We start from the raw sequence: 22,743 nt of genomic DNA, 5'->3' as shown, positions 1-22,743 counted from the left end.
TTCTGGTTGTAAATGGTCCTGACAAAGGTATTAGGTAGCTAAAGGCTCATGTTGGGCTTCATTGTCATTATTCTGCCTTTCTGTCTGACTAATACACTCACTCAAATAGACATATTTAGATTTTAAAGCTTTTATGTTTGCTGCTTTGACTGAATTGAGCTGAAAAGCAAAGTCCACCCATTGCACTAAGCTTCTCACATTATTCAGTGCAATGACTTATGAACATGGAAGAGGTTAACATAATGTCCTATCAGTAGCTATGTCTATGGTCTTACAGCGAGTGGCTGGTTGATTAGCATTTAATGCTAATCATGCCAAGTACTATGCAACATTAAATCATGCCGATGAAAGCTCATATACTTTGAAAAATGGTGTCAAAATGCAGTCTTATTCAATTACAGTTATCCAATATGTTAGCGATATATTAATCCTGAAAAATTTATTATTCAATAGACAAGAAAACCTCTGGGTCAAAGAAAGAAAAAAAAGAGAATTCAAATATTCCACTTGTTGGTTCTCATGACTACCACCTTACTATTTATGTTTCTGAAACGGAAACACCATCTCTTATCGGCTCTAGTTCATGCCAGCCCTTGCTTTCCCTGTGCATGTTGTTGGGACCATATCACCCCATCTCTCCTGTCTATCCACCAAAAACTTTTTCACAATAATTATAAAACCCATGTTTTAAAATGTACTGAAATCCCTATAAAATAGGCTGTTGAAAGAACAACAAGTAGAGTATTGAATATTGAGTGTCATTATCCTGTCAAACACAAAGCAAAATTTTACACATCAAAGGATTTCATTTTGAATCTCGGTTAGATTTTTAAAGGGCGCACCTCATCTCCCTCCTCTGAGTGCTGGGAGAGATGGTCATGGTCCATGATGCCAGCCTCGTCTTCCGTGGGCCCGTTACCCACCCGCACTCCTCCGAACTTCTGCGTTCCCTGTTGGGTGAGTCCGGTGCATGATGAGGACACGCCTGTTTGCTCTAAAGACTGCTCTAGATTCTCTGCAGGGGTTTCTTCCCTCTTCTTGGACTAGATACAAAAGCCACAAGAGCTGTGTCTAGCTTAAAGCGTGCCTTAGGTTGAACGCTGTCTTCTTAATTTGCTTGAATTTTTTTAAAAACAGAACTCTGTCCAAAACTTGTCAAACATTACCCCTGAGTTTTAATAGATAAAAATTCAATAAGTTGTGTTCAATGAGTCACCTCGAACCATTACATTTTATAGCGTAAATCTCAATTGCTAACTGATATAATAATCCCACTGGTTGAGTTAAATGTCAACAGACAATCAGTGACTCCAATCTGTTTGAGTGCCTACAACCTGAACTGAATTTGTCATGTGATAGCTAAAAATGAACATGTAATTTCAATACCTCCCCATTCTTGTATTTGAGTCTAATTAATTTTGCAAAAAGAGATAAATCACAAAATAAACAAAGTAAAAGAGAAGAAATTGTCTGTTAGGATTTTTAGGCCACAATCAGAAACACATAGCTTGTCCCTACGTTTTCAGTAGTCTGTAAAGTTCTTGTATTTCTTGAAATTTTGTGTTTTATGAAATGCTTTAATTTGTGAAATGTAGTGTTTCCTGGAATGTTCTTGATTTTTGTGTTTTTGACCTTTGGGGCCAATGTAGACTAAAGCTAATACAGTAAACCTTTGCCAAAAGGCTTAGACAAATATTTTACACTGACTGAAATTACATTTAATTGTTTTCAATGCACAGTAGACTATGAATAACATTCAATGGTGATTTGACCATTACTTAATTTAATTGGTGCTGTCTTCATTATGATGAAGTCTAATTTCTTTGAGGTTTAACAGAACCAGGGAGAGCAACCAGCGCTTTAGGCCGCTATTTTAATTAAGTCATGTATTTGCTGTAGTTAAATTCAGGCTGGATACATAGTGTTTGGAAAGGAAGTTTTCAAATGTAGGGGGAGAACTAAAGAGTTAATTATGGTGTTAGGGTAAGTATTGGTTGCAAATGCCCACCAAAATATCAGCGTTTCTAAGGCAGGCCTTAAGCATTTTTCATGGCAACACAACCAATCATATTACACAGTGCAATGAATGGTAGAATAGGAGTGAAAAAAAGGTTATATTAATGGTTGTCCTTCAAAAATGGCGGTAAGATCAAAGGTGAGGTCGGGTCCACATACCAGGTGCTTTTTCCACAGGTGCTGACGCCGTAGCACCATAGTTTTCACAATCAGCATACAGGGTACACATGCAAGGGCAATCAACACCAACAAAATTTGGAGCCCCATCTAAGATTCAAACAGAGAGAGGTTAACAAGGTGTTGGCAATGTGCAGCAGTGATCAGAAGAATAATAAAGCCCTGAACATTGTTGTGGGGCCTAACTTTCACTGCTGGGTGAAGGAAAACCACACAACTGAGTTTCTTTCTTTGGTCTTTTATTCTAGCATTGTTAATGTCAAAACTAATCTCAAAATACAATTTTATAGTATTCTCAATAAACCAAAATGTGCAGTGTTCAGTCTACAACTTCAATTGGCAACAAGGAAATCAACACTGAGTCGATGTCTCATTTGAGACAAACCTCTCTTTTGCTGGTCACTTCAAGACTCTTTCAATTTCTTTAAATGTGGCTGGGTGATAGAAACAGTTAATATGAGTGAAAATGCTCCCATATTATATGTTAATGGTTAATGTTAAATCTAATATTTTCATTTCTGGAGCATAGTTAGTAGTTTGTAGGCACCTAGCTTTGCCAAACAATCCAATAACATTTCTCAATGGCACTATGTATAAAAAGAGCTCCTGTGATAGGCTTTGAGCCATACTGTGTCCGAGTCTGGCTACAGAGTAGAGTGTATTGCAGCAGTCTTAAAGAGTTTGATCAGGCCCTATATCAGCAAGCAAGTATCAGTGCATAAAATCCCTGTCAGATGCAGTCATGTTGTTCTTCAGCTGTACTTGACTTCTGATCTCTCTGGAAGCCCCAAGGTATTTTTCCTGTGGTTTTCTTTTCTACAAACTCCTTTCTACCAGTGTTGAATAATGCTATTGCAAGAAAGAGGGGCAGGAAGCTGTTAGAGTCAAAGGGGTGGATGAAGGGGATGGGTGCACCTGTCCCCTGTAGAGGGGCTTGTTGGTGGGGTCACTGTAGTTGAAGAGACACATGTTGATGAAGTGGATGAGCAGGCTGGGGGCATCCTTGGAGGTGAAGGCGTCGTAAGCTGTCCACTTGTACAAGACCAACAGGACGAGGTAGCCAAACAGGCTGGACATGAAGACGATCTCTGGGATGAAACCCAGGAAGATATTCAATGGCTTTTTGAAGTACCTGCAGTGAAGTGATGTAATTCAGCAACATGAACAAAAACACTGCTTGTTGATGATGAATGATGTAGTATGGCATTTAACTTAACTGCTTTTGGCCTGCAGTACAAATATAATAAACATGCATGACAGTAGGCAGGCTAAGTAGGCCATCAAAGCCCCACCCTGCTGCCTAAAGCCCACTTTTAATCATGTCCTTTGATGTCAGGCATAGGTTACAATTAACATGTTCCCTGAATGCATCACATCCAGATTATTAGCAAAGTGTACAGTTGACTCATCTTTACTGAACTCACTGAACCTCATGCAGACAGGTTAGCACTATGCATCACATCATTTGGGACCCCACAGGTGATGGCATTGCTGATGCTGGTGACCTTTTTCCCTTAGGAGGGCCCAAGCATTAGGCCGGTTGCCATGAGAATATTGTGGTTTGGTTGACATTGTCAGCATTGACACTGTGCAACAAAGAGAGGCAGGAAGAGTCAGTACTGACGCTTTCAACCAAAAGAGAGACATCCAGACAAACCTAATCAAGGTTTTAAGTTCAGCTAAATGGCGAGCTAGAGATCCCAAAAAGCTTTGAAATTATATCCATGAGATTTGAAATCTCTTTTTAAGCCTGCACATTGCCGCTAGACTAGACCAAAAATAAACAGCACTGTCTTAGGAGTCAATCTTTGGATTCTCTGAATTACAGCGAAATCAATTCACAGCATTTAAAATCGAAGAATATCACTAGCCACAGTAGAGAAATTTCATCAACAACTACTATCAACGGTGCATCATGGAGCTTCCCCAAGACAGCCCAGCCGAAAGAAAGAAGGCCAACTACAAAAATTTTGAACACAATAACAAATTGGCCAAATTTCATATCAACTTCAGCGCAACAAGGAAAAATGTCTTATAGCTGCAATTCAGGACTCAGCTGGCAAACATACACAATCCCCCCAAGAAAGCAATTATATCTTCTATAACTTTTATCAGAACCTATATTCAACAACAAACAACTGAAACCTGGAAAACACTCAGGCCTTTCTTAATGACCTTACTCTGCCAACTATGCCAGCAGGCAAGGCTCCAGGTCAGGATGGCTTCCCAAACTGAATTTATGAAACATTTCTGGCCAGCGTGGCACCTCTAATCTTCAGGATAGTGAGAGAGATAAAGGGCAATGGTTTTCAAAGAGCTGAAATGAATACAGCTGCAATTAGATGACTCCTAGAACCAAAAAAGGTCTTCTTTCTAGATAGCTGTCATCTGCCATCTGTCATGAATCAATACCAATATCAAAATCATATCCAAGGCACTTGCTTCTAGATTGACAATAATCTCAATGATAATTTACAATAAACAAAAAGGTTTTAATAAAGGTCAATACTTTACACGTCATAAGACTCCTAAATTTGATCAACATGTGGCCGTGCAGCAACACAAAAACAATTTTTTAATCACTTTATGCAGGAAAAGCATTTGACAAAAGTCAACTTGTCTTTCCGCTTTGCTACCCTTCACAAATTTGGCTTTGGACAATCATTTATCCACTGGGTATCTGCACTGTATAACTCCCCCAAGGCTACAGACACCACTAAAGGGATGGTATTACAAAGCTTCACTCTGGAAGTAATTATATCTATTACTTAAATTCTCCTTAACAATCCTGTTCATAAGAGAATTTCAAATAAATATCTAAGGCTTTGCCCTCTCTCACCACACTCAAGAATACAATACAAGAGCTGTCCCTATCAGCCCAACTTTTCCCATCTCTGTCATCATGTTCCGTCTTTCCTGGACATATCTCCATCTAATAATAGCAAGCTCTAGTTTCAGCTTGTTGACAGATATCACACACACCAATTGGATGTTTTCCAATGATATAAAGTGTCCCGTTTAAATTAGTTTATACAACAGTTCCGACCAAGTAATTTGATTGAAGAAGAGGCATTCCATGAGTGCTGATTTTAAGTACATCAGCACTAGGACTGTTTCCAGACATTATCACTTCGCTTCTAATAACCGTGGGCACAGGTGAGACGCTTTATATAAACAGACACAAACTACGATGTCAATTTTGATTCAAAGACAATGTGTCGCAGAACATAAAATACATATCTAAACAAAACCTTGTTTCACAGGTCTGAAAGTTCGCTAAAAAGTTATTAGCCAGAAAATCGATGGAGCAAAATGCTGTCTGATTGAGCTGTTAGAAACACACATCATGCCACCAAATCCTTTGTCAACAGACTCTTGTTTCTGTGGTTGCACAACAAATGGGAACATTCAAATAAATGTAAATGATACAAAGTAGCAGTAACATGCAGACACAGAGTAGCAAGCTTGTGTGTAGGATATGTTAATGTGTTGTTTGGCAACAACCGTGTCTCCCTTCCAGTTGCGTAATTCTTTGTGTTGGCGGAGCCAAATAAACAAACAAATCATAATCTCTTGTCACTTATTACTTTTAACTAATAAAATGCGCTTGTAGAACTTTTGTATAAAAGCAATATCACACTCAAGGTCGTGCTGTTGTGATTATCTGCAACCGAATCACACCAGTGCTGATATTCAGCACAACAGCACTACCTCTCATGTGATATTGTTTAAGTGTCCTATTCTAATTCTACTCATTGTTGCAAGTCTTCCATTTCCTCCTCTGTACTCCTCTCTCAATAGCCACTATTTTGTATTGTAAAAAGTGCACATGTTCTTATCGAACGTTTTTGTATATAAGGAAAATGTAAATAAAGAAAAAAGTTCAATGGGGTGCATGGGTAACAATGGATAGCGATCAAGTTATGTTTTGCCCGTTTTGTGGCAAACACATAAGCCGCTTAATGCGGTTTTGTTTTTCGGTCTAAAACCGAAACAATAGAGCACGCAATTATTAATTGTAGGAGATATGTCCAGGAAAGACGGAACATGATGACAGGGATGGGAAAAGTTGGACTGATAGGGGCAGGTCTTAAAAGTATTCTTGAGTATGGTGAGAGAGGGCAAAGCCGGAGATATTTATTTGGATTTCTCTTAAGAACAGGAATTTCAAGGATAATTTAAGTAATAGATATAATTACTTCCAGTAGGTGGCAGTAATGCAACTAACAGAATGCCAGCTGCCCTAAAACCTCGAAGATGCAAAAGTTGGGCCATTCCGGCCATTTCGGGACTTGTAAATTTGCATCGGCGTTTGTAAAAGTGTTTCGCATTTTGTTAATTTGTTTTCCAAAATGTAAATTTGTGTCAAGCTTTGTGTTTCAGATTTTGTAATGTTGGTTTGCACCTCTTGGCCACCGTACTGAATTATGTCTACACTATAAGCATCAGCTCAATTCTACTGAGCAGCCTGTCATGTCGAGGGCACTCCAGGCTGCAGAGACAGGTGTTTTTGAAAGCAGGCTCAAGCCCCACCTTCTCAATTTGGGTTTATCTGGGAACAAAATTACCACTCATCTTATTATTTATTTATTTATTTATTTATTTTTAGTGCCTCTTATACCTCTTAATTGTTTTTCTCGTTCATTTTGTTTGTATATTCTTTTGTTTTTTATGCCATTCTGTATTTTTCTTCTTAATTGATGAGTTTTTGCTCTCTTATTATTATTTTTTATCTTTAGCTCTTTTCAACTCCAGTGTTCTCTTCATGGGAGCCCTCCACACTGAGAGTTGTGTTTGGTTCACCTGTAAGAGGGTCCTCCTGGGGGCCTTTGTGGCCTAGTCTGCTGCAGCCCTGCACGATGGCTTTATTGTCATGGCGTGGGCAGCACCATCTGGAGTTGTGGGCGGGGACTCCTCTCAGTCAGATGGCTCCTTAAGATAGCATTTCATCACCTAGTTCCTCTGTGCCCTGTCATTTTTACTCATGTGTAATTGTGTATACTGTATGCTTGTTATTTTTTCCCTGGCTTTGTCTGTTTCTGTGTGTCTTCTTTTTGTTTTTTCTTTGTTCTTTCCTTTCTTTTTTAACCCATGAAACACTTTTGATTGGATTCAGTGATCGATTGAGCACTTACATGTGGTTAAAGAGACTGAGGGACACTCCGAACAGCATGTGGATGACACCCAGGATCACAGACATCTTCATCTTGAATGAGTTAAGGAAAGTAAGCTTGTTGGTGGCGACATTCCAGATCTGCATAAACCACACAACAGGTTCAGAGGTCAGGATCAGAAATGTGATACCCATCAAGAGTAACTGGATGGATGCTTTTTACTTAACTTGATTAGTCTTAGGCTACATTTACATAACCACCAACATACTGGAGACAGATTACTTAAATTCTGGGTTAATATTGATAATTACATGATCTCTAAAATTTCGAAACAGATCCCTTGATATCATACTTGTTAAGCCTCAACTCTCCCTCTCAACCCAACCAGTCACAGCAGATGGCTGCCTGCCCAGAGCCCAGTTCTGTCCGAGGTATCTGTCTCTAAAAGGAAGTTTTTTCTTGCCACTGTCGCCAAGTGCTGTGATGGACTGGCTACCCGTCCAGGGTGTACCCCACCTCTCATCCAGAATGTTGGCTGGGATTGGCTCTAGCACCCCCGAGACCCGGAAATGGAAAAGTGGTAGAAAAAGATGGATGGATGAATGTCGCTAAGTGCTTGCTCTTGGAGGGATAAGCTGGGTCTCATTAACAACCCGATAAAGTTTTTGGTCTAGACCTGCTCTCAGTGTAAAGTGCCTTGATGTAACTTTACTATGGTTTGGTGCTGTATAAATGAATTTGATTTGATGGGATTTGATAGATATGTTCCTTTGTGGACTTTCACAAAGATAGCTGTAAACACCAGGGATGTGTAGTTGTTCTTATTAAATGACTTTATAATATTCTTGGAGTTTGCAAATTGTTGGATGTCCATAAACAGCCTTGTTTACATCAGCTTTGGATAAAATTCACACTCTTGGACCCGAGTGAACCCTTGCATTCAACACTTGTAGTAGTACTCATTAATTGTTGGCTTAATATGGCTTATTTAGCTTATTCACTTGCTTGACAAGCAGAAGTATTATGTGATGTGATTCTAACCTGAGAAAATAAATGAGTTATTGGTTTTGTTTTTGTAGGGCTTTTTTTTTTTTTTTTTGTATGTGTGTGTGTGTATGTGTCTGTCTGTGTGTGGGGGGGGTTGGTGGTTTACCGGATCAATTCCCAGTGGATAAGGCCCGTTGAACACACCAGGAACAGCTGGGTCTAACTGTAGAGCTGCATTTTCAGTGAGTGTCTTCACTCTGGGACAGATCAGGAGATAGAGAATTTCACCTTTGGTGAGCTTTAAATGACAGCACTAACCACTACGCCACCATGCTGCCCTCAATGGTGACATTTATTAGAAAATTTTACGACATACTCAAAAGAGTCTAACATTGTCCACCACAGCAAGTTTCTTTGGAGCTGGAAAATTTGGAGACAATGTTCAATGTACTTCAAAATGATTAATCTTGCAGAGGTCAGGTGAACATGCAAAACTATGGAATATTACTTGTCAAACAATGTTTAACGTTTATCGATTAATGCCATTTACTTTATAAAGCTCTCGTGTTTTCCAGGTTTAATTCTTTGTGGAGACACAGTCGTATCAATTCTGGCAAATTAATTTTATCAGGAATTCACTCCTTCTTACTGTTGTTGAACAAGATAGTTCCTTTATGTTAAAGATAGGTTTCTCTCCTTGCCAAACATAAGTGATGCTGGTAGTTGTGTTTTTAAACCCTGAACAGAACAAGTCACACTATTTCCAGTTTCTTATAACACATAGATACATGAGAATGATGTCTAACTTAACATGAAGAATACAATCTAGGATGTGGAATGACTCTGACAGCATCGATGCAGACAGACGAGGCTGACTTACGACCAGTTGGCTCCTTTAGCATAAAACATGGGCCTGACGCTCCATCCAGAGCCAAACATGTTCAATGACTTCGAGAAGCAGTCGTTATAAATGATGCCAGTGTAAATGGAAAAGATCCCCATCAGGAGGATGATGTAACGGCCAGCAAACACCATGTTAAACATCTACAGACACACAACAAATTGTGTCATAGACATGTTTCATGTTTCGAATCCAATATGAAACTTTGTCAGCACGGTAGCATTTACCACTTATTATTTGTGTTTCACTGTACCTCATTGTCACTCTTCTGCGCAAGAAGGCGACTCTCTCGAATAACCAGGTAGAGGGCAGCACAGGTCATCAGCGTACCATGGCCCATGTCACCAAACATCACAGCAAACAGGAAGGGGAAAGTAATGATAGTGTAGGGAGCTGTAACAGGCCACACACAAAAAGTATCATCCATAGATATGCTTTAATAACAGAATTGATATGCTAAATCGGTGGTACACAACCAAATAAAATAAAAATTAAAATTTTACAAGGACCCGAAACATATGGAACAATTTAATATGTGATCAAAATATCAAAATATCAAAATCCTGTTTTATTTTGAAACTCATTTTGTTCCCCTGTTTTGTCTCCTGCCAAGCCCTGCCTGCTTGATTGCTCTCTCCGCCCTCATGTGTTTCACCTGTGTCTCATTGTCTTCCTTTCCCTCGTATATAAGCTGTACTCCCCATTCCTCCCGTACCAATTTGTCCTTTTGTCTATCAGAAGCAGTCCAGTGTTATTTCTCCTAGTGACTCCCTGTTGTGATCTCTGCCTCTTTCCTGTTGCCTGATTTTGCCCACTGGACCCCTGTACCTCTGCCTGATTATCTGACTTCCTGGTTTTGACCCTACTTTCAAATAAACAACCACTGAGCCTGCCTGATCCCTGACTCCTCCATTGTGTTTGCCCAGTCTGTACGTTGATAAAGAGGAACTGAGAGTGGCAGAGTGGCGAGTTCCTTATTCGCAACAGGTAAACATGGGGACATTAAGAGTTGGATTTGTCAGGTATCAAAAATTTTAAAAACATATGTTATCTTGTCCTTGAACTAAGATTTTATTGTGAAATCTGTGCTCGCCTATTACAAGTGCGGAAACATTTGTTACACTAATGTGACAAAGAATGAATTTATGTAGAGACAAAAGACTTCTTGTAAAACCTGGATTGATCTCCCGATAGCTCCCAATACCATAGGCATCAACAATGTTCTGGAAGCCTGATGTGAACTTGTTGGTCTTGTTAAAGGTAGGTGGAGTCTGCTTGGTCTGCATCCTGTTGAGGATGGATGGCACCGTTGAGCCACTCCTCTCCTGGAAGATGTAGTAAGACCATATAATTTGCAGCCACAGCACTATGTTACCGATGACTTCTTGTAGCTTGAAGTCAAAAACAGCATTATATAGCTGCTTAACTCCCTCTGTGACTTGAGGTTAGCACTGCTTTTAGCAATGTTCTTTCCTTATAAATGTACAAAAACAGTTCTATCCTCAATTAAAAAAAAAAGACAACAAAGATAGAGCATCACTTTAGTTTCTATTTTCTTCACAAGAATTTTTTCCCAATGTAAGACAGACTCCAGGTGGACTCAATGTGATACAATGTGATAATTCTCAAGCAGCAACTCACTGCTCTAATTTAACAAAACTCAACTGACTTGCATGAACTCCTACTGGACTCATACTCACCGTTCCTCTGCGTAGAGCAAATTGAATGGAATCCAAGTCAGAGACCGGACACCACACTTCAGCAATCAGACATTTCTGGGTGACATCGATGTTGCAGAGGTTGAGAGTGTGGTAGATGGCTTTCATCTTCCTCACTTTGATGAACCATACCCTCATGGTCTTGGAGGCAGCCTGCAGAACTCGCTGACGATGGTCCTCTGTTTGGTTAAGTACCTATAGCAGGATTTATTTTCACATGAGCACATAATGAATACTCACTTTCCTAATTATCATAAAAACATTGATGATTTACAATGATTTCATGTAGTTCCTTAATTAAAATGGAGTAGCAGCTCAGTGGACATTTAACATTACGACAACAAATTTTCATTTGAAATGTTTGTGCCATGATGATGTAGTCAGGTGATGGGGTCACAAGCATACAAGTAGACCATGAGTTGCTGTTAACAAGTCCAATAACACAAAGTCAATAAAAAAATGGCCTGTGATAGGCTGAAATGTAAAGCTTTTTCATTTGAAAGACATAAGCAATGTGTTGCTTATAGTAGTTGCGGAAAGTGGAGAAACTGTGACATTGGTGGACAGTATACAGTTATTTTGTGTGCTTTTGCAGAATTTGCATCTCCCAAACTCAGGCTATGGTTATGCAGAGAATTCACTTTTCTGTGTAGTGCAGTGTAACACATTGCCATACTGGAGCCAACCTCTAAAGGAGAACCATGGCTTTTTTTCCAACCTTAATAAGGGCAAACCTAGGATGAACATTACACAGGCCTTTCACAGATAAGAACTAATGCAAAAAAAGAAAAAATAAAGCAAGCAGCTCACGTACAAACTCTGGGCTTCTGTGATTTGATAGGAAATAACATTTTATCAGACGGCTGAGCACAACCATTTTGCTATGAAAATAAAAAAAAATATTTTGTTGTTTATCCATATCCATAAAATGAAATGGATGGCTCGTCGTAATGTTACTTAAAAGACTAAGCAGGATTCACTTGAAAGCTATCTCCCCTCCCTATAATTTATTTTGATTTTCAATTGATTTGTGTGATTGTAACCTCTCATTTAATGTTAAACTTTTTGGTTTGGTTTTGACACAGTAATGCCAATACTAGGAGGTAAAGTGGCAAACGCACCATCTGGAGGTCATCAATACGGCTATTGACCCCAGCCAGCATCTCCTTCCTCTCCTGTGGGGTCTCTGGACATGGGTAAAGAGAGGCACGGAACCTGGAATCATACAACCACCCACAGAGTTGCATTACAAGGCATTCATTCATCCCCACTTTTTAGGTTAACACAGCCTTTTCGATCTAGATGGGATCTATCTAATCCTCATATAAGCAATCATTTGTAATTGTGTCAACAACCACCAATCAAAATACACTGCCCTGACCAAAGTTCTTTAAAGACCCCCTAACCCAAAAATTTTGTTTTTCAAATTATTAGCATGTCTATGTAGTGTTTGGGTCTTGGGTTTTGAGTCTCTAGTGTGCGCCATAACTAAAAAGTTGGATTCAGTTTTTCAGCTCCTCAGTTGGATTTCATAAATCACAAATCCTAGCAACCAATCCCATGGATTTTCTTTCCCAGTTCATTTACATAATATATGCAAATACTGGAATGCGGGAGCAATGTAAAACACGCAGCGATGGCGAACACTTGCTCTGTGTTTAGGTGTGGAGAGGCTAATCGTAATACCAGCCTTCATCTTTTATCAAAAGATCATACCATGCGGGAGAAATGGTTGCAATTTATTTGGAATGATAATGCCCCCGAAAACATTCCTGCAAAAATGCGGGTCTGCAGCAAGCATTTTGAGGACAATTGCTTCTTGAACCTGGCGCAAAAACGGATGGGTTTCGCCACGAAGCTCATCTTGAAGCACATTGCTTTTCTGAGCGTTTTTTCCTGAGGTTACAACAGCGGTTGAGAGCTGACGCGCAGCACCATCTGTTGTGGGCATGGGTATGATCAACCTAACAGATCTACCCAGATAGTCTCTTGTACTTCACGTCCTACTGTGACAGGATTTGATCAGATCAGCTTGTTAAATTCATCAAGATCAATTTGTCCCACTTTGTTAAAAGTTTTCTATTTGGCAAGGATTTGCTGTAACTATCACCTTAAAGTATCCATATAAATGTCTGGATTCTATCACCTATACATCTGTCATAGTAACTGTCCTTATCATACATTTTCACACAGTCTCAAAATGCACTCTAGATACACTATAAATGTTACAATGAAATACTTGGAACCTGAACACATTCTAGGCTTTTGAAAGCTGCATATGACACCCACCCCTCACAGATCTTCTTAACCCTGGTCTTCAGCTGGTCACCTTGGAAGAAGATGATGAACACTGATTTGTGCACTTGGTCACCCTGTTGGAAAGCAAAAATGCTAGAAAACGTTTGTATACTGCCAGGAGTGTTATTTGGTTTCAATGTGTATAGTATATATTGAAAATAACTATTTTCCTAGACATCTGTGTGTTGATTTCTAGTTTTTACATGGAAACTATAATTCTTCTCGCTTTACCACACGCTATGACTTCTGCTTATGTGTGCTGACCGTGGTGGGGTCCTCCAGAGGGTCTTCGATCTCTGCCTTCCTTAAGAAAACATTACCACGACACACCCTCCACAGCATCCGCTCAAAGGTGGGTATCCTCTCCCTGCTGATCACGCCAGCCACAAACCTGTACAGTACCAACATACAACACCTCAGAGGAGACTTCCTTAGTGAGCTTTTGGGCAGCGAAAAATCGTTACATTTTAAAAACATACACAAACATACAAAACATACTGTAACATACATTTTTTTCTAGCTTGCTCCTTGTTGTTTATGCTCCAAGAGCTGGCTAACTGTGGATATTCATTCATACATTCATTTTCAACTGCTTATCCGTTTCTGGGTAGCGGGAACTGTGGATATCTAAAAGCTAATTTAGCAGACCAGCTCAGCTCTCAAACGGAGCCCAGGTTTAAAATATATATTGTGGTCAAAAGAGGGTTAGGGTTAGGGTTCTTGTAAATTTCAGTTTAAACTTTAAATTGTTTGCAGTTACAGTATAACGTTTATTTGGAACTACTCATCATTACTGGAAAATAAATCAGTTACTGACATCACAGTTAAGCACAGTGTGTATGTCTACAGAGTGTTGATGAGATTATATCCATCTGTCTACCTGATAAATGATGCTATTTTTGAGATTACAATCATTTTTAGACATTATTCACTAGTAAGACATGCAGTTTAAATTCATTTGCCAAAAATCATGTGGCTGTTTACTTATGAATTAAATCAGATTAAATTCTGTTAATTGGAGACTATGTTTTACCCCAGTCTGAGCGGGGCACCACGTCCCCCTTCACTTCCCTCCATCAGGGCTGATGACTCTTCCAACAGGTTAGGATCCTCCATCTGTCACACAAAGAATGAAAAAAATCGTATTTATTTGTACTCCAAAAATTATATCCAGAGGTGTTCATGGTTTTAAGACCCAAAAACTAGCTCAGTGAATTTTAACATCTTTGCTCTCAGGGTCTTCTGAGCTTTAGTGCCAATCAGAGCCTCAGAGGCTCTCCTTTGACTGTTTTCTGTGTAATTCAATAAAAATTTTAATTTCTAATAAATACTCAGAGACCAAACCAAATCCTGCAAGGATGTGTCAAGTTGGGGATGATTTGGTGTTTTGGCAGCTCATTTTAAGGCTCATATTATTTTATGGTATTTCTTGGTGAACTGTGCATTTTGATGTTTAGAGTTAATACAGAAACTAGACATGCTTTGTAAAAAAAAAAAAAAACACTCAGCCACCTCCATTTACAGTATATGAAACCTTTAAAGCATTTAAAGAGCTTATACTTAAAAAGTTAAAGTCTACTACTCTACTCTTCTCTCTCGCTGTCTGTCTCTCCCTGTCACCCTCTCTCCCCCTCTCCCTCTTTCTCTCTCCCTCCCTCAGTTTCACCCAGTTCTAAGCATTTATACTGCATTTACTAACCATGTTCTGCCAAAGTCTCTGTCTCTCCCAGTTCCTCTCCTCTCTCTCCCTGTCCTCATCCTGCAGGTGGTGACTCATCGCCATCCCATGTTCCTGCAACACCTGCTGGTCCCTTATTTCATGAATTCCGTACTACAGCTCAACTCCATGAACTTCATGCAGCAACATGTTCCTGCCTTTACCCTCCCCACAATGCTTATCTCCCTCTCTCTCTCTCCCACTATCAAACCAACCAGTCGAGGCTGACCCCCCGAGCTTGGTTCTGCTCGAGGTTTCTGCCTCTTAAAGGAAGTTTTTCCTTGCCACTGTCGCTAAGTGCTTGCTCATCGGGAGATCTGTTGGGTCTCTTTAAATAATTTTAGAAAGAGTTTGGTCTAGACCTGCTCTATATGTAAAGTGCCTTGATGTAACTTTGTTATGATTTGGTGCTATACAAACAAATCTGATTTGATCTGATTTAACTTTCCATTCACTGCTATTTGTTATTAGACAATAAAATTGTTATACCATAATTTCTTATTTAAAGCCAATATACTAAGACAAAATTTCATCATTTACTATAATGACAAGTCAGTGATATGATTGCTTTCCATGAGTCTGTGAAAGACAGAAGATGAAATGGAATAACCTCATCAAAAAACTGCTGTGTTCGACGAAGAATGTGTTTAAGCTCTGTAAGCTCCAAGAAGTTCTTCTTCAGGGCTTCCTGGTTGGTGTTGATTTCCTTCAGTTCATTCTCCAGCTTCTCAAAGGTGGCCTGAGAATCACAAGAAACACAGTTTGTGACATGTAAACATGATATGAAATTGGCATTGCCAGGCATGTAGAATATTACATCATTTATGATCATGTTTTTCATTCCAATGAATTTATGTGGCAAAAAAGTTATCATCTTAATGTACTGAGGATTGATTACCTCTAGATCAATCATGTCCCTGGGAAAGGGTACCTCTGGGTTTTCTCCAGTGTCCACAGTTGGAATGTTGGCCTTCTTGATCTCCTTCTCCACAAATCCTGTTCAATGGAGAAAGTACATATTTTGCCAGGCCTCTGAGTCCTGTATCACAAAGCTGGATTTCAGTTTAGCAGATATCCTCTGGGTTAACCCTCAGTTTTCAGTCTCACACAGGTAGTTCACTTTCTATCGGGTACGATGTCATGGTTACTTCTGCATTAACACTACTCCTACCTCAGAGCAGGTTAAGTTTAGGATAAAAGCTTAGCAGGTATTTAAGACTACCTGCATTTTCAGTTGAAAATGGCCTGTCCATACCCAGACCAGCCCATTGATATGGGCGATAGGACAGGGAGAGAAAAGATCCGGCCCAAGTTAACCCATTTGATTTTCCAAGGTAAATGGATTTGCTCCCAAGTCCGCTTTGCTCCACTGGGGTTGGAACTGAATTGATGAGGATAAAATTGTAAGCAAGCAACAAAAAAAAAATCAAAAACATGAATGTATGGGACACACACATGCGGTAAATCTCATTGATGTGGTGGGGATTTAATATTCTAATCTCTGTGATTTTTTTCCCCAACATGCTTTGTGGGTTCCAGCAGCTGCAAGTGTTTTACTTTTTACTTGTATTATTGATTTATATTCCTCATATTTTCTTGATATTATAGTTGTGAAATATGCAGTTTTTGTGTCTTCTCCATGGCCTGCTTGGCTGTATGCAGAAAACTGCTCCTTTTATGTGAACATTCACTGATCTAGACAGGAAAACCCTGGGTTCAATTAGCAAGTTGATAACTGGCTTAGTGAGAACACTTTGCAGATCTGGCTACTTGAAGCCAGACTGAAAAGAGGTCCTGGGCATGTTCATGCAGCTTCGTGATACAGGTCCCAGCTCGTATGTTGTCTATTTGTTAGGGTTTTAGTTTGGTTTTTGTGCAGCAATTCCACTTCCTGTTTTATCTTGAAGTCCTTACACCTGTCTTCCTACCTGTGTGATTGTGTCCCTATTCTAATGTGTGGCACCTGTGTCTTATTAGCCTCCCCTCCTCCTAGACTGCTAGACTGTCTTGTTGTTCACTGTGAGTTCAGACCTCTTCCCATGAGTGCCTAATCATTTGATTAGCGCTTTTGGGACTTTTGTTTTTTCTGAACCCCAACTCTGTGAATCTGTGATGTACCTTTAAGTACTTTATCTGATTATATTCAAATATATGACCACATCCTTGTACTTAGTCAGGGATATTCATTTGATAGGAATAGCAGAAAATCAGAAGAGAATCTCGGCTAAATACCAGGTTGTCTGGGGATGGGTGTTAATTGGCTTTATACTTACTCAGTTTTCTATCCATCTCTTCACATCTCCTCACCTCATTCACAAATTTGCGCTGAAATACGTTTACATCTGGGTTCAGCTGTGAAAGGAATGATAATATATATAAAGAGAGAGAGCAACAAAAATTATTAAGGCATTTGACTAAAGCTCAAAGTGACTGACTAACAGGATAAGTAAATTTAAATATTCAAGATATTAATCATTATCTACAAAGTTTTTCTCTCTCAGATCTAACTTTCTTCACTAACTGATTTAATAATTTGAGAACCTTTGCACTTACATCTCTAAACTGCACCATACCCAGTTCTCCTAGCTCGCTGACACAGCAGTATGCAGCCTCAGACTGCAGAAAGAGCTGAGCCAGGGTCATCTCCTCACTCCGGAACAGTTCTCCCATAATGACCACTTCACCCCACTTCAACTAGTGTGAATAAACACTGCACGCAGAATGGAAATAAACACAAACTATTACACTATTACACTAATATTTCAGAAGACCACATCAAAGCACATATACAATTCCTGTTATTCACATAATGAACTAATTTAAATGTTACATATCATCAGAGGAATGCTATATTTTGTCCTTTATTTGACATTGCATGATTACACAACAGATAACAAATTCCTTTTAAGCCATAATTTGCTATCAGGCCCTATTAGACTCTACTATATTGTTTGAGTAAATACTAAATCACCAGTTTACAAATATTTTGATTATTCTTTTAATCATTTGTCATTGTCAGAAAATGGTGGAATAGGGCCAGTGTAATTCCTCTGTGGTGTTAAAAATTTTAGTAGACCAAAACCCAAACTGTTATTGGCAATACAGTATATTATATAGCTGAATGAGAAAATATATATATTATATATATTCTATATATTTTTTTGCATATTTGTGTGATTATCAATGATTGATTATATAAATAGTTTCAATTACATTAATAGTTTTAATTACATTTTGTTAAACGTACATTAATGCGCACAAAGTAAAAGTTGCCATGGTAAAGGTGGTTTGTTATGGATGCGAGTCATTGTGGGAATGTTGTTTTAGCTGTAGGCTCCTAACATTGAAGCTGTTAATCATCCACCTGATTCATCCATCCAAGAACTCTAACTTTTATACAGGAAATATAGATCTAAAAAAAATCTCTGGCTCCGGAATAATTTAATTGGTCAAACAATAATGAACAGGAAACGGATAAGCGGTTGAAGATAAATGAATGAAACTATAATGAAATGACCCCTAAATTCCGCTTTGGTTTGATTGATTGATTGATTGGAATTTATTAGTATTTAGCGTTTGTACTGTCCTTTAGCATGAGCCTAATAGGTTGGTACAGCCCTAAAAGAAATGTGGCACAGCATACTTACTGTGTAGATTATCTGAATTTTAATGCTACTCATATGTAGGTGAGATGCTAAATCTTAATTCGGAAGGGAATGGGCATTTTTAATCAGTCCGATCATTCACTACACAAGAGAAAGTAATATCTCCAACAGAGAATTTTGTCACCCATTAAAAGCTCAGGCAAAGTAACGACGCAGCCTAAATTCTCGGCTGCTAAACTGTATGCGAATGGTGCTAAGAGCAACTATCACAGTTTATGAATGTGAAGTGGCGTTCTCTCGGCCGCAAGCTGCAGCAGGAAGAGTCAAGCGTCGCTGACGTTGCAGCATCACTCCCCCGCATCCGTGCCCTTCACTGCTGAAGGACGCCATGATGCTGCTGTCCGGCCTTCAGCTCTGCGGGAGCATCTGTCACCCCCCGACAAGCCAATGTCTCCCTATCCCCCAGCTGCACACAGCCCCATTATATGACCATCGAAATGAATCATTATTTAGGAAAAAAAACATTTGTGAACACGAGGCGCGTTCGTTGGTGTCTCTTCACAGCCAGCAGACCAAACTTAAATATCCATGGTTGAAAATCCCCTCAGTGACAGAGTTTGAAGAATTCAAATGACCTCTTCTTCCATGAAATGTTTTTTTCCCCAAAAATGATCGCCTCACCCACCTGTGTTCGATCTGTCTCCCTCCCTCCTGCAGGACCCTCCCGGATGCTGACTGCCGCGGTGCAAGGTGCTGCATCAAGTTTAAAAAATAGTGGGAAGTAAACAAGAGCTGACAATAAGTGACTTCAAAATTAAAGCACGGCAACATTTTCTTGACGGACATGCTGCATTTTTGCGGCAGAGATTGAACGATAGAAATTAATGTTGAGTGCGTTATAAAATGAACAACTCACTCCGCGCCATCTCACTGTATCGATCGAGCCGACAGGGCGGTCAGTTTGTTTTTATATTTTGAAAATCCCAACCGGAAACGAAATGTTAACATTTCCGTGAAATAAATAGCTTTGACCGAGGAGCGCAGTGTTGAAAAATAGAACGGGATGTCTGCGTAGGACATTTTGACATCAAAATGAAACATAGCCACACACGCACGGGATGTACAAGAAGCCACAAATAACAATTAGAAATATTTTAGGACTTCAATGTAGCAAAGTTGACTAAAGGGTCGTGCACTAAGGAACCAACAAGCCGGCATGGGGAGTTGCACCCCAGGAAATACCTCTTACACGCTAAAATGACTTTCAACCCTGGAGACGCGCTTTAAAGGGAAACCATTGTCCTTTTATTGAAGAAAGAATAAATGACAACAAATAATAATAATCAGTTGGGCTGGACCGAAGCTCCTAGGAGGAAAAGAAAGTTAGCAGCAAATAATTATACAAATAAACCACAATGTTGGGTGAAGGGAAAGTATGTTTATAAAGACACTAACAAAATGGCCAAGAGCAAAGGTTAAGTCCGATACTGAAGAAAGCTAGGAGAAAGTGAACCAAGGTCTTTTGTGGAGAGGCTTCCTACCTGCTTCTATTACTCACTTTCTTTTCACATTGACTATCACAGTGCACACAAAAAATTGGTACAAACTGCATGCTTGTGTCAGTGCCTCTATTTGCATGCAAAAAAATGTGGGGACCTCTCCATACATGCCTAACCCCTCCACAATCTGGCTCTCAACTGCAATAAAAGAAAGAAACAAAGGTAAATAAACAAAACAATTTACCAGCAAAGCACAAAAACAAGGCAAAAAACAAACAAACAGAGCAACCAAGGACAAAACAGAGCAAAACTGCAATAGGTGAACCTATGCAAAAAGGGGAAGAGGCGGCAATATTATCCACATACCTGGAGCTCACACAATACCAGCTGCCTACCAAGATTGGAGCAGGGGGAAAGAAGTCAGAAAGAGAGTAGTGGGCACAGGGCACTTTTATCAGTTGGCTCTAATTAGAGGGATGGTCAAGGAGGCAGTTGAGGGCTCTGTTCACTGACAAATGTTTCTAAATTCACCCTAAATGTTCTTCCCACCACAGAAATGTATATCAAACAGTGCAAGGTTTCCTTTGTGCTGTGACGGGACAGTCCTACACTGATCCTGTGCAACCTGTTCACTGCAATACATTTTTTAAAATCTTTTTCATATTTTCTCCATCAACTTTCGATCAAACCTTTTCCATATGAGTTAATGGTCTCAGTCTTTAGTTTCAAGCTTATTCAAAACAACACGATTTCCATTCTCAAAATTATAGTCTCATTTAGCAGGAACAATTATGATAAAGCAGGGAATGCATCAGGGTGTGACTCCCATGTGAGCGACAGACTGCCAACAAATGATGGCCTGTTTGGCAATGAGGAGGCAGTACAGAGCTCCAACTTATCCTCTAAATGTGGTTTCCTCTGGTTGAAAACAAACAGACAAAAAAATACATTTGCTCAAAGCTTCATAACAGCAGTTCACAAATTCAGGCATGAGGTCATGTTGGGTTGTCACTTATTGGCCACAGAAGTGCATGAAAATTAGAAAGTTAACTTTGGTGTTGCTATCCACAGAGTTTGGTAAATAAAGGAATGAAGTTTGACTCTGAACTTGCAACATACCAACCAGGAAATAGCTGTTTACTGGTTTTGAGATTTAATTCATAGTTATTTTTCATCATCTGTAGGCTATCAAGCTCTGTCAAGATCATTAAATATAATGTGCGGTAGATTCTAAAGACACACTTGACACCCTGTCAATGCCACCTGAAGTAAAGTGTTACCAAAACCCCTTCTCTAAACTTCCTGACAGTAAGGTCTAACAGATGTGGTGGAACACTTCACATCTGGCCAAGCATTGAGTCAGTCCTAACAAGATTCTGTTGAAATTTTCCTCTCACAAAACACCACGCTAGAATTTTACCCTCTCTCAGTCCCACATGTAGCAGGGTTTAAACCAGGACACTAGTGGAGTGCCAAAGAGCAATTTGGAAACATGGAAATCCCATAATGTTTATAAATTACATGGCAGACACCAGCAAGAAACAACTTTTCAAAGAAAACTTTCTGCCTCATTCCAGGGTGTCATGCAGTTTTCTTAACTTGAATGCATCTGAATATTGTTTTTCCAAGTGCTTGCTTGCTTTGCAGAAGTGAAAACCACTGAGTTGCATGTGGAGTAAAACCTGAATGTAATGACTGGATGCAACACTTTGGAAAATTTGGAAATACATTTCGATGGCAAATGACTGTCACTTTCAGATTTTTATGATGATCATAATTTCATTGGATTGATTGAAATTGACGTCTTTGTGAAATTTTGGTGCCAAACATAGAGTGCCATTAAAGTGGGCCCTTTAACAAATCTATATTTCACATGTGTACTTCCTGTATACATTAAGTTTACTCCTGTAAAAAAAGCAAACCCATACTCACCTCAGTAAGATGCAACATTTTGAGGTGCCAATTTTTGTGAAATGTCTCAAATGGATCTTCCACCACAATACTGACAATCCCCCTTGTATTGCCTCACCTATTTACTTTAATCTTACCACTTTTATGCCCTCTGTGCTGGGCCCCAAATACCACATCAAAACTATTTTCTAATTGGAGATAAACAAAAATCAAGTGTTCTATATTCAGTTAATTTTAACCAATGTTAGAGAGGGCAGACCACAGTCACGTAGCCAGACATCACATTTGCTCACTAACACAGTTTAGTCTGTGTATGTATTTACGTATGTATGAGATACAGGTAGATGAAAAAGGGGCAGATTTGCTCTTGTCTGGTCATAGACAACAGTCCAATCACTCTTCTTTGATGATCTCTTTGAGAAATTGTAATTTTCCTGCCTGGTGTCATCCATTTTTAATCTTGCCTTCCACTTTCTTCATTGAGGGGAAAGAGGAGTGGAAAAAGAAATGGATCCTGCCTGGCATTCTTCCTGCTGTGCCTGAGCTTGTATACACGCATATCAGTACAGCTCCACCATAACTATTCCAACCATGCTAATGGGACAAGGCTCGACCAGGGGGGAGTGTTATGCAATCATTATGGGGCTGGGACTGTTCAGTTGTGGGTGGAGTTGTACTTATGTGTGTGTATTCAGTGAGGAGATGAGGGAGGGGTTTGAAGAGAGGAAAATGTGATGGAAAAAAGGGGAGGGAGGGCTGAAAGAAAAAAAAAAAAATCATACCGGCCTCAGCTTGACTGG

At 39.4% G+C, this 22,743-nt stretch overlaps 1 protein-coding gene across 5 annotated transcripts in view; it reads right to left on the bottom strand.

The window, feature by feature from the left end:
- atp6v0a1b (ATPase H+ transporting V0 subunit a1b) overlaps positions 1 to 19,259 on the bottom strand; it is a 42,302-nt gene extending 23,043 nt beyond the window's left edge. For 2 of the 5 annotated variants that reach the window (XM_029527420.1, XM_029527421.1), the window contains exons 1-18: positions 19,219 to 19,259; positions 17,482 to 17,638; positions 17,202 to 17,280; positions 15,827 to 15,924; positions 15,539 to 15,667; positions 14,245 to 14,327; positions 13,476 to 13,602; positions 13,203 to 13,285; positions 12,035 to 12,128; positions 10,896 to 11,108; positions 10,370 to 10,520; positions 9,449 to 9,588; positions 9,175 to 9,338; positions 8,461 to 8,551; positions 7,329 to 7,447; positions 3,109 to 3,325; positions 2,176 to 2,283; positions 843 to 950 (exon numbers count right to left, since the gene is read on the bottom strand). In XM_029527420.1, coding sequence (XP_029383280.1) covers positions 843 to 950; positions 2,176 to 2,283; positions 3,109 to 3,325; positions 7,329 to 7,447; positions 8,461 to 8,551; positions 9,175 to 9,338; positions 9,449 to 9,588; positions 10,370 to 10,520; positions 10,896 to 11,108; positions 12,035 to 12,128; positions 13,203 to 13,285; positions 13,476 to 13,602; positions 14,245 to 14,327; positions 15,539 to 15,667; positions 15,827 to 15,924; positions 17,202 to 17,280; positions 17,482 to 17,598 — 2,121 coding nt within the window. In that variant the 5' untranslated portion in view covers positions 17,599 to 17,638; positions 19,219 to 19,259. Of the gene's footprint in view, positions 1 to 842; positions 1,044 to 2,175; positions 2,284 to 3,108; positions 3,326 to 7,328; positions 7,448 to 8,460; positions 8,552 to 9,174; positions 9,339 to 9,448; positions 9,589 to 10,369; positions 10,521 to 10,895; positions 11,109 to 12,034; positions 12,129 to 13,202; positions 13,286 to 13,475; positions 13,603 to 14,244; positions 14,328 to 15,538; positions 15,668 to 15,826; positions 15,925 to 16,150; positions 16,406 to 17,201; positions 17,281 to 17,481; positions 17,639 to 19,218 lie in introns of those variants that run through there. The other 3 variants (XM_029527418.1, XM_029527419.1, XM_029527417.1) reach the window with 2 other exon arrangements.
- Between the last annotated feature and the right edge of the window lie 3,484 nt (positions 19,260 to 22,743).

Source organism: Echeneis naucrates, chromosome 19, assembly GCF_900963305.1.
Source record: "Echeneis naucrates chromosome 19, fEcheNa1.1, whole genome shotgun sequence".
NCBI lineage: Eukaryota > Metazoa > Chordata > Actinopteri > Carangiformes > Echeneidae > Echeneis > Echeneis naucrates.
This window is presented reverse-complemented; position numbering and strand designations above follow the sequence as displayed.